The sequence below is a fragment of the Garra rufa genome, unplaced genomic scaffold, assembly GCF_049309525.1.
Source record: "Garra rufa unplaced genomic scaffold, GarRuf1.0 hap1_unplaced_401, whole genome shotgun sequence".
Lineage (NCBI taxonomy): Eukaryota > Metazoa > Chordata > Actinopteri > Cypriniformes > Cyprinidae > Garra > Garra rufa.
The window spans coordinates 23-11,819 of NW_027394668.1; the positions used below are offsets into that span (position 1 = coordinate 23).

The following is an 11,797-nucleotide window of genomic DNA, read 5'->3' on the forward strand; positions in this document are numbered from 1 at the left end:
ATAGATAAAAAAAGTTGTCAACTTAGGTTATATTGTCCACTAATGATGTAATTTTAGTTGGAGGTTTTAATTCCATATAAATAGATTTTGGTTATTTTATTAAAAGGTCAGTCAGTTAGAAGATCCTGCACACTTTGAGGGGTCTGGCGGGTCTTGTTGAAGGCCGAGGATGTGCATCCGATTTGCGTGGCAAAGTGCATTCTGAGTTGACAAGGGCCGACGATGAAGATCTTTGAGGAGTTATGAGTCCTTAATGAACCCATCAAAGGCCATAATCATGCAATGATCCACAAGAGGACGTGTCTTCAACTGATTATAAAGAACCATGCGCTGGAATCATTACTGATTGTATTTCTCTCCCCCTCTCCTCCTCACGATTACTCTCCCGCGAGATGGCCCATCAACCGTTAAGATATACTTGCGGAAATGGAAAGTTTTTACAAAAAGAAGAAGAAAAAAATAGACAGAATAGGGTGTGCAGAGGAATTACCCGTTTTGAAGGCTGCTGGGGAAGCGCGGTTGTCGTGGCCGAGGCGGCTGTTTACATGGCGGCCCGGTGACAAGGTCGAGCAGGGTTGATGAAGTGACACTTTTCCTTTTGTGTTCTTCTGCTTGCGGTTTGTCAGCCTGTCATTACGGCTGATTCAGCCAATTGGCTCGGACGCGGAACTCTGCGCTCGAGAGAGAAAAGTTGACAGCGCTGGAGAATGGGGGGAAGAGGCGAGAGATACAGGAAGAAGAGGAATAGATCGCTCCTCTCGCTCTGTGTGGTGATTGCTAATTATCTTTAGTTCAAGGAGGAGGGTGGCGGAAAATTCACTGATTTCATAATTCGCTGGAGCTGTCATTGAAGACTGATTCAGGCAAAGGCCTCTCGCCTAAATACCACATATTATCCACATCCTGTTAAAAATAATCACCCTTCCTTTTCATCAGTCATTTTTGTCATCGTTTCTCCAGCATTTTGTTCCTTTTTTAATGTTTTTTTTTTTTTCATCACAGAGGTTTGATGTGGTTCATGCTGTGGTTCCACATAAAATTGAGCAACTAACATGTTTAACAGTGCTGACGTAGTTAGTACACATTATTATATTTGACCCTTAACTAAAATATTATTTCAGCTGTAGAGCAATTTCATAATACACAGTAACAAGTGCAAACATTGTGAGAACTGATAAAGTCTTTTACTCTGATGTGTTTAATAATAATGGATTTATTGTTTAGACTTTGTACGCTAAAAACATTAATACCTGGATGCTAAAACAGTTTACAGTCATTAGAAAAGGTCAAACTTAATGTAAATCTTATTCATAATTGTAATATGGATCACATGGTATCAGTATTATTTTCTAACAGCAATTAAAATGAGTGTTTTAGTAATCTACATGTGGCATTGTCACCCCCTAGGGGTGAGCTGTGTATTGCAATACAACAAAACTACTGGCACTTAAACTTACTCTTAAAACACTGTCACTTTTTCTCTTCTTGTTTGTAATTATTTTATTTTATTTTTTTTACCACATTTCTTCTTTGCCGTACAGGAGCACTGTCATACTGTCAGTCTTGGCACTGGAATAGATTACCGGACAAGGGAAATGGAAGCAGCAGGAAAACTTTACTACATGTAAGTCAATTTTTTCTCTTTAGAAAGAGTGATGTAACATTAACATGGTATTTATTAAAAAGCTACAAGGTAGTTTGGGGGCAACTGTGTCTCTAAGTATTTAATAAAGTGTTATTTCTTTGTTTGTTTGTTTATTAGATGTACAGTACTTAGATTTTCAGACTTTAGGCAGCAGAACTGGTTTTATTATTGATAATAATAAGAAATAACTTGTATTATTTCTGACAAATTATAAATATACACTACCAGTCAAAAGTTTTTGAACGGTACGATTTTTAATGTTTTTTTTTTTCTGCTCACCAAGCCTGCATTTATTGATCCAAAGTACAGCAAAAACAGTAAAATTTTGAAATATTGGACTATTTAGAAAAACTATTTTCTATTTGAATATATTTTAAAATCTTATTTATTCCTGTGATTTTCAAAGCTAATTTTTTTGAATCATTACTCCAGTCACATGATCCCTCAGAAGTCATTCTAATATTCTGATTTACTGTTAAAAAACATTTGTTGTTGTTATTATTATGTTGAAAACAGCTGAGTAGAATTTTTCAGGTTTCTTTGATGAATCAAAAGTTCAGAAGAACAGCATTTATCTAAAATAGAAATCGTTTGTAACATTATAAATGTCTTTATCAGCATTTTTTCAATTTAAAGCCTCCTTGCTTAATAAAAGTATTAATTTCTATAATTTCTTTCCTGAAATTGAATGGTATAGTGTATAATGTTACATTTTGTTTTTAGATAAATGCTGATCTTTGGAACTTTCTATTCATAAAAGGACCCTGAAAAAACTGTTTTAAATATTGATAATAACAATAATAATTATAAATGTTTCTTGAACAGCAAATCAGCATATTAGAATGATTTCTATAGGAACAAGTGACACTGAAGACTGGAGTAATGATGCTAAAAATGTAGCTTTGATCACAGGAATAAATTACATTTTAAAATATATTTAAATCGAAAGCAGTTGTTTTAAATAGTAAAAATATTTTACAATATTACTGCTTTGCTGTATTTTGGATTTAAAAAATGCAGGCTTGGTGAGCAGAAGAGACTTCTTTAAAAAAAAAAAAAAAAAAAATCTTACTGTTCAAAAACTTTTGACTGTGTACATTACCTTCCAAATGTTTTTGAAGAAATTAAAATGTTCAGCAAGGGCACATTAAATCAGAAGTTAATCAAAAGTGACAGTAAATGAATTTATATTGGTACAAAAGATTTTTAATTTGAAATAAATTATGTTCTGAACTTTTCTATTCATTAAAAAAAAAGTGTTTTCACAAAAGTGTAAGCAGTGCAACTGTTTTTAACATTGATGATAATAAGAAGAAATGTTTCCTGAGCAGCAAATCAGCATATTAGAATGTAAAACTGGAGTAATGGCTGTTAAAAGTTCAGCTTTTTATTGTATTTTTTAATCAAATATATACAGCCTTGGTGAGCCTAAGTGACTTCTTTTAAAAAATGTGAATGATTGTGCATTTATTACAATTATACATTATACATCATATACTTATTTTACCTAATGTACCAGTTACTTATCACAAATAAATGTTTCTTAAATACATTTTTAAAAATGCTGGGTTAAAAACAACTCAGTGCTGGGTGAAAAATGGACAAACCCAGCGATTGAGTTAAATGTTTAAATGTTATTGTTAAAAAATGACTATTTCTTGCTTAAAATGAATGCAAATAGATTGGAAATGAACATTTATTAATAACTTTAAACTTTAAAAAGCCATATAGTAACTTTAAAAAAATAGTTGAGTTAAATTAGACTACTCACACGATTGGGTTAAACATTTAACCCAACCAACCCAGTCGCTGGGTTGTTTTTAACCCAGCATTTTTTTATAGTGTAGAAAATAGTAGGTAGATTTGTAATAAATCTTTGAGTTATAAAGGAAAAAATGTAAAATGTTACAATTGCCTCGTCTTAACTACCATATGAGAAGAGAAAACAGAATTGATAATGAATGACAAGGGAAAGAATTTCATTTCACGAGTGCACATTAATATAAATATACGCTCTGCGTCTTTTGACTTATTATAAACCCTTTATCTCAACAGCTGCTCTTTTAGAGGATGTTAATATGCATGTGTTTGTTGACACCTGATTGCTGCTCCCTCTTATTCACACTCTCTCAATGTTTGCGTTTTGAATCCAACATCCTGTTCTATTGAGGCACTGTGAAAATTCAAACACAAGCCTTCAGCACGCACTGTTTGATGTGACCACTTCAAACCTGGTTAATTTCATATTCAATTATCTCTCTCTTTCACTCGCTTTCCATAGATCAAGTGAGCCTGATGCAGAGAATGCTGTCAATACGCTGTTTGAGGAACTGGCGTACAGACAAAATGATGGTAAGCGAGTTCATTTGCCTTTGGATAGATGGGGGTTTTAAGGTTAAGAGTGGATATTTCTTGACCTAGTGGGTGAGGTTTGATCTTGTTGTGTTGTAGACCTTATTTTTTCAGTGCTAAAGTGTTAGATCTTTCAATTCCAATCAGTAACTATATGTTTGCCTCTAACCATTGATAGTAACCAGGCCAAGGGTGTTGAACGTCCAGGGAAGAGAAGTAACCCTGAGCCGGACATGTGGAACCATCGCAGACTGCACCTTCCAAGAGTTGTGTGAGCGCGTAAGTGTGGAGAAAATGACAAACAAATTCTGGTTTATGGTGTCTTTTCCAAACATTTTAAATGTGGATAAAGGGAGGCAATTCTTAAATTGGGAAGGAACAGCATTCTGGCACAAAAATATTAGTCATATTGTCATTCCACCTATATTTAGTCAGTGTAATCACTCTACAGAAAGGAAGAAAGAAAGTTCATTACATTTAAGCATTACACTTCCTTGTCTTCCAATGTGGGTCACTCTCAGTTCCAATAAAATCATTAAAAAGCCCCTTTGTTGAACCCAGGACTACTCGGGTCAAAAGAATTTTGCCACTGGACCTAGAAATACTTTAAAGGCTTTTGTGTGAGTGTGTGTATTTTATTTGTATATTCAATTGTATGTTTGTGTATTTTTGTTTTGTTTAATATATCATTTTGGGTATTTTTAAAGTAATTTCTAAAGTTTGGGTTTAATAAGATCTTTAAGACAATTTAGAAGCCTTTTCTGCTCACCAATCCTGCATTTATTTGATTTAAAGTACAGCAAAAACAGTACATTTTGAAATATTTTTACTATTTAAAATAACTGTTTTTTTTTATTTGAATCTATTTTAAAATTTAATTTATTCCTGTGATTTCAAAGCTGAATTTTTAGCATCATTACTCCAGTCACATGATACTTCAGAAATCATTCTAATATTCTGATTTGCTGCTCAAAAAAAAAATATTATTATGAAGAAAACAGCTGAATAGAATTCAGGTTTCTTTGATGAATAGAAAGTTCAGAATAACAGCATTTATCTGAAATAGAAATATTTTGTAACATTATAAATGTCTTAATCATCACTTTTGATCAATTTAAAGCATCCTTACTAAATAAAAAATATTTTTTTCTATAATTTATTTCCCAATAAAAAAACTTCAGATAAATGCTGATCTTTGGATCTTTCTATTCATCAAAGAATCCTGAAAAAACTGTTTTAAATATTAATAATAATAATTATTATTATTATTATAAATGTTTCTTCAAAATGACTCATTTGTTTTAAATATTGATAATAATAATAATAAAAAATGGTTCTTGAACAGCAAATCAGCATATTAGAATGATTTCTGAATCATGTGACGCTGAAGACTGGAGTAATGAAGTTGAAAATTTAGCTTTGATCACGGAATAAATTACATTTTAAAACATTCAAATAGAAAGGAGTTATTTTAAATATTAAAAATAGTTCACAATATTACTACTGATGTATTTTGGATCAAATAAATGCAGGCTTAGTGAGCAGAAGAGATGTATTTAGAAATCATTAAAAAACTTTTAACTGGTAGTGTATTTGATTAAAAATGTCATTTATACCTGTGATTGCAAAGTATTTATTGCCACTAATGATCAAGTGAATGCACCATTGCTTATTAAAAAAATTCAATTCTAAAAATTACTTACCCAAACACACATGCATTTCAACACAGGTTACTATTATTGGGATGTAAAAGAAATCATATCTATTCTGGGGCACCAGAATCATTGCCAGATTGCCAAATCCTCAAAAATCCCAGTTTAACCTATGCTTTCTGTTAAGGAAAGCTGATTCCTGGTCATTATAAGAGGGTAACATATTTTACCCTCTTAGGGTGCTTATTTAATTCTTTTCCACTTTATTTTCCATGTTCATCTATCACTACCACATCCATTATACTACTCTCTTGATACTATGTAATTGTCCATGCCTTCATTTATCCATCCATCCATCTCTCTACACCTTCAGTTTATCACTGCATCCCTGTCTATGCCTAGTCTAAGCCAGCTTGTATGTGTGTGTGCTTGTTTATGTATGTAACCTTGGACTTGGTTTACCAGTATGATGCACTCTTTTTTTGTTTGTGAAGGAAAGAAAGAATGAGTATGCTGCTCTCTAATGGAGCCGAGGCACTGTCTCTGCGTCCTTCAGTGCTTTTGAGAGCGCTGTTCACTTCAATGTACTGAATGTGTGAGCGTGTGTGTGTGTGTGTGTGTGTGTGTGTGTGTGTGTGTGTGTGTGTGTGTGTGTGTACATGTGTGGATTTGTCTGAAGAGTCCTCAACTTCTTCATCTTCATGGTCAGGCTAATGCAGTTGGGACTATGTCAGCATGTGTTAATGTGCCTTTCCACTTAGTTACCACAGAGATACATATTACCCAGAGAAGATACAGAATATAGGATGAAATAGAAGATTAGAGACAAAAATTCAAGAGGGAATAAGCACATGAGATGAGAGAGATGGATGGGTAAAAAGGTATGTGGCAAGACTTCAGAGACATCAGTGAAGTTTCCCTCTCAATCACTGTCAAGGTGGAGAGATCTCCGATGGTCTTATATTATACTTATACACTACTGTTCAAAAGTATGGTGTTGGTAAGATTTTTATTTATTTATTTTTTTAATAAAATAATCTATATTATTATTAATATATTCAATTATTAGATTTTTATATACTATATTTTACAATTTAATTTATTCCTGTGATGCAAATCTGAATTCTCAGCAGCCATTACTCCAGTCTTCAGTGTCACATGATGCTTGATTTGGTGCTCAAGAAACATTTTTATTATTATCCATGTTCAAAACAGTTGTGCTTCTTAATGTTTTTGTAAAAAACTTATAAAATAAAATTTATCGTGATAATTTTATTCCAGGATGTTCTGATGAGTAGTGAGTTCAAAAGAATGTTATTCATCTGAAAGTTTATTTTTTTCTAACAATGTCTTTACTGTCACTTTTGATCAAATTAATGCATTCTTCGTGTATTAATTAAAAAAATAAAATAAATTTAATTTACTCGTCATTAAGTCATTCCATATCTGTATGACTTTCATTCTTCTGTTTTGAATAATGTAGTCATTTTTACATTTAATTACAATGAATAGAAATAAAAAATATTAAGGGGCAATTAAGGGGCCAAGCACAACAGAGGCAAAATAAGTAGCTAAGCATGGCATGGAGATTAGCGTCAGACTAACTGCAACAATGACTAATTAAAGCTATTTTAGGATGATTTTAGTCAAAATGGCTGAGGAATCATAATTAAAACCTCTAGCAATATGATTTAATGGGTTATCACTTTTGACCAATAGGTGGCGCTATTATCAAATCGGCTCAGGGTTATCAATTTGTAGAGATACAGCCTTAGACATAGTCTGGCATCATGTCTCAAATTTGTTTCAGTGCAATGCAAAAATAGTTTTGTCTATCAATACGAAAACCATAACTTTGTGTCAGCACAGTCTGAACATGATTTGACTCGATTATTGCGAAAATCGAATCAACGGTTTATAAGGAGTTCGAAACAGTAGGTTTTCAACATAAATCAAAATGAGGGACAGGAAGTTCGGCCGACTATGTTATAATTGGTATCTATGTTGTCGGCATGACCCAAGAAATATTACAATCAAGCTATAACAATCAAAAGTTTAAAAAATGTATTATTAATGGTTAATAAAGGGTGTGTTACTTTTGACCAATAGGTGTTACCAAATTGATGTGGTGTGGTCAGTGTGAGGTGACAATAGCACATACAAAGTTTGGTGTCAATATGTCATAACTTTGTAGAGATACAGCTTCAGACACAGTTTGGCATCATTCCAGTAAATTTGTTGATATGTTAAACAATAACTGTTTTGTATATTGACACAAAATCCTTTTTAACAGCATGGTCTGAAGATGATCTGAGCCAAATTTGGTGAAAATCGGACCAATAGTCTAGGAGGAGTTCAAAAAAGTATGTTTTCAACAAAAATCAAAATGGTTGGACAGCATGACCAGTTGGTATCTATGTTCTCGGCATGACCCAAGAAATATATTGAGATATATTGAGCCAATTTAATCAATTATTAGCATTTCTTGAAATTTCTTTATAACTTTTGGCCACAAGGTGACCACATACTGAGTTTTGGAATGATATGCCAATGCCTTTGTAAAATATAGCATTTTACCACAAAATTCAAAATGGCTGACAAGGGAAAATTGGGTATCATTTGACTTGGCATGCTGCACAGAATCTAAAAAGATTTTGGGCCAAACTATTCAGAAGTTATAAGCAAAAATAGCTATTTTTCATTTCTCCTGACCACTACACTCTTAAAAGTAAAGGTCCTTTATTGGCATCAATGGTTCTAATTAAGAACCTTGAACATCCATGGAATCTTTCAAATGCAAAAAAGGTTCTTTAGATTTTTAAAATGTTCTTCAAAATGGTTCTTCTAGAAACTGTTCACAAGTTTCTTTTTTGGTTCTTTGGGGAACCAAAAATGGTTCTTCTATGGCATCAATGCAAAAACACCCTGCATTGTGGTGCTGCAACAAAACTGTGCAGGTAGCCTCAGGTCATGGTTGTTATAACACACACCAAGTTTGCTCTCAAAACGCCTCATGTCCATTTTTGAATGCTTTACATCAAATTCGTTTGTGCAATATTCAAGAACAGTTTGACTAATCAGCTTGAATTCAATAACTTTTTGCCAGCATGGGCTGAAGATGATTCGTGCCAATTTTGGTGGAAATCAGACAAACCGTCTAGGACGAGTTTGAAAATGTAATTTTTTTGAACTATTAAAAATAGCTAAAAAAAAATCTTACGATTTTTATATTTTAGAGTCTATTTGGAGTTCATTTGACCTGGCAGGAGCCAAGGATTCAGAGGAAAAAATAATTTCCTTCTAGACCTTATAGTTCAAAGGTTATTAGCATAAACTTGAGTGAAACTTTGGACAAGTAGTGGCGCTAGAGAATTTGCTATGGTTATTGTTAGCCTGTCCTCTACCAGTTTGCAAATTTCATAACTTTCAAGTGGTTCTATGGGCAGCCATAGAATTCTAGAGCAGAAGAAGAAGAACGGCAACAGATACAATGATGCCAATGCACTTTTGGTGCTTGGCCCCTAATGAAGCAAAAGCTTGTGAGAATGAGTAAATAAAGAAGAAGAGCTCACTAAATATAATCAAGAAAATGGCTAAGAAAACTTTAATCTTTATTGTTACCTAATTGTTATATGTGTTTGTGTGTTTATTTGTTTTTAAAGCCATTGGGTGCAGGTGATTATCTAGAAATCGCACAGCATTTTGACACGGTCATCATAAGAAATGTTCCTCCCTTTCGACTTGGAATGAAGGACCAGGCTAGACGCTTCACCACACTCATTGACAACTTCTATGACCAGAAGGTAATGACTCTTCAAAACATACTAACCCTAACTTCCTTCAAACTTACGTAGGCTTTAAACATGTCCATCATGTGCAATCTTCAAATTCATTTGTTTCATAATAACTTTGTCAGACTCTGTTAGAACCAGCCTACATGGTTCACTTTCTGTCTAAACTCTCAGGTTAGAGTGGTGATATTGGCCGATGCATCGTTACACCACCTCCTTCATCAGGGACCGATGACTGGAGAGGAAGCAAGAGATCGCCTGATGATAGATGAACTCGGCCTGACTGATGTAATGACAACACCATAACAGTGCCACCTATAGGCATTACATTATAACTTCACAGTATAAGTATACATTAAACACACACTATATACTATACTGACAGCACACATTATTGTTGTATGCATAAGAAATCTGAAAAATTATTTCTACCAGTCCATGACAGTGTTATTTTAGTACTATTTACATACCATTACACTCAGCAGCCAACAGTGACATGTAAATATATATAAATATATATATACTGACTCCAAGCTTTTGAACGGTATAGTGTATTCCTGTTAAAAAAAAAAAAAATAAGCGCTCATCAGAACTGCATTTATTTTGCTCAGGAGGCCAGTGAGCGGCTGACATTGTTCACAGCAGATGAAGAGGTCTTTGCCTTCCAGAGGACAATATCTCGCCTCACAGAGATGCAGACAGAACAGTACTGGCTAAGTGGGGATCGGAGTCGAACATGAACTGCAACTCACTTGCCTCTTAATAGGGCCCAAAGAAGACTCTGTGTTTGCCAGACTGTAAGCCTTATCTTATTACTATATAGCAAGTGCAATCATCCATATGCTCACATAACCATTAGTATGCAAAACTAAATCTCATTGACTGCATTAGGAAAATGCATGCTGTCAAATAAGAAGATGTGTAGCACCCTCTAGTGGATCATGTATTTCATGGTATTTAGTACATTATGTACTTTGGAGTACACTCTCACTGTCTCACTGTGCCAGAATGTAAATTTAAATGTGACTGTATGCATATTGGAAGCCTATTTCCATATTTAAGTAATAATATTTGTTATAAAAAAGTAATAGAATAATTTACATAAAAAGTAATAATTACAAGAATATTTATGAGATAAATTATGACATAAACATAAATTATCTTGACATAATTAAGACTTTTTATCTCAAAATTATTATGATTATGATTTGCCAAAGTGTGTTGTTTTTCCTGATGTGGTGGAAATAGGCTTTCATTCTTAAATTACTGAAGTGTTTATAATAAAATGTTAAACATTGTACTGGTTGTGGTGTTAAATGCTGAACTGACAAAATTACACTTTTATCTTATCTTATCTTATCTTGGGACCAACCATGATAAGCATAAGCTCTAAAAACAGACACCAATCCAGTTTATTTAAAATTATAAAGTTACAGTTCACCCCAAAATCAAAATGCTGTGATTAATGCCATTCCAAACCCATGAGACCTTCATTCATCTTTGGAACACAAATGAAGATATTTTTTGATGAAATCCGAGAGCTTTCTGATCATGCATGGACAGCAATGTAACTGAAATGTTCCCAGGCCTACAAAGCTGTGAGAATTGTTGAAAAAAATTGTTGTTTTTGTTTTCTTTGCACACAAAAAGTATTCTTGTAGCTTCGTAAAATTACGGTTGAACCACATGTCACATGCACTGTTTTCTATGTCGTTTAATGGGCCTGGGAACATTTCAGTTACAATGCTGTCTATGCAGGGTCAAAAAGCTCACGGATTTCATCCGAAATATCTTAATTTGTGTTCAAAGATGAACAAAGGTCTAACGGGTTTGAAACGACATGAGGGTGAGTAATTAATTAAAGGATTTTCATTTTTGGATAAACTATCCCTTTAACATTTAAAGGGTCTGTTTTATGTAATTTCTCACTTTGGTCTGAAGGTGGCAGTAGAAGATAGTTCCGTCGCCTGTTCACACCCACGTGCTCTGTGTTTTTGTTTTACATGACACTAGCAAAGCATACTGCAGCTCCCTATCTCTTCCTCCAGAGAGAGAACTAGAATAGGCACCCTCACCTACAAACAAATCTGTACAATACATCTATTACCATATGCTCAAGGATACTGAACAAACAAACATCATAAATACACGTCCCACGGGAGACCTTGGACTGACACATCGTATCTACTATCAGCTTCCACATGACAGTATTTGTAATCTACAGTGACATTATTGGAAACATGGTGTCTCAGGTACTGAGAAACCGTTCACAAGACATTGACAAGAGCTAGTATCTCTACTGTAGAGGCCACCTGCAGACTTCCATCCATGCAGGGTTAGGAACAAAGGAAGGGGAG

General features: G+C 33.8%; 1 protein-coding gene across 1 annotated transcript; it reads left to right on the top strand.

Annotated features, from left to right (window-relative positions):
* Positions 1 to 626: 626 nt before the first annotated feature.
* On the top strand, positions 627 to 10,683 carry LOC141317154 (lactation elevated protein 1 homolog B-like; the record flags this gene model as incomplete). Its single annotated transcript, XM_073832961.1, has 7 exons — positions 627 to 765; positions 1,542 to 1,624; positions 3,927 to 3,997; positions 4,176 to 4,276; positions 9,312 to 9,452; positions 9,615 to 9,728; positions 10,052 to 10,683. Coding segments are annotated over 7 exons (778 nt in total), but the record flags the coding sequence as incomplete, so codon positions are not given.
* Positions 10,684 to 11,797: the final 1,114 nt, after the last annotated feature.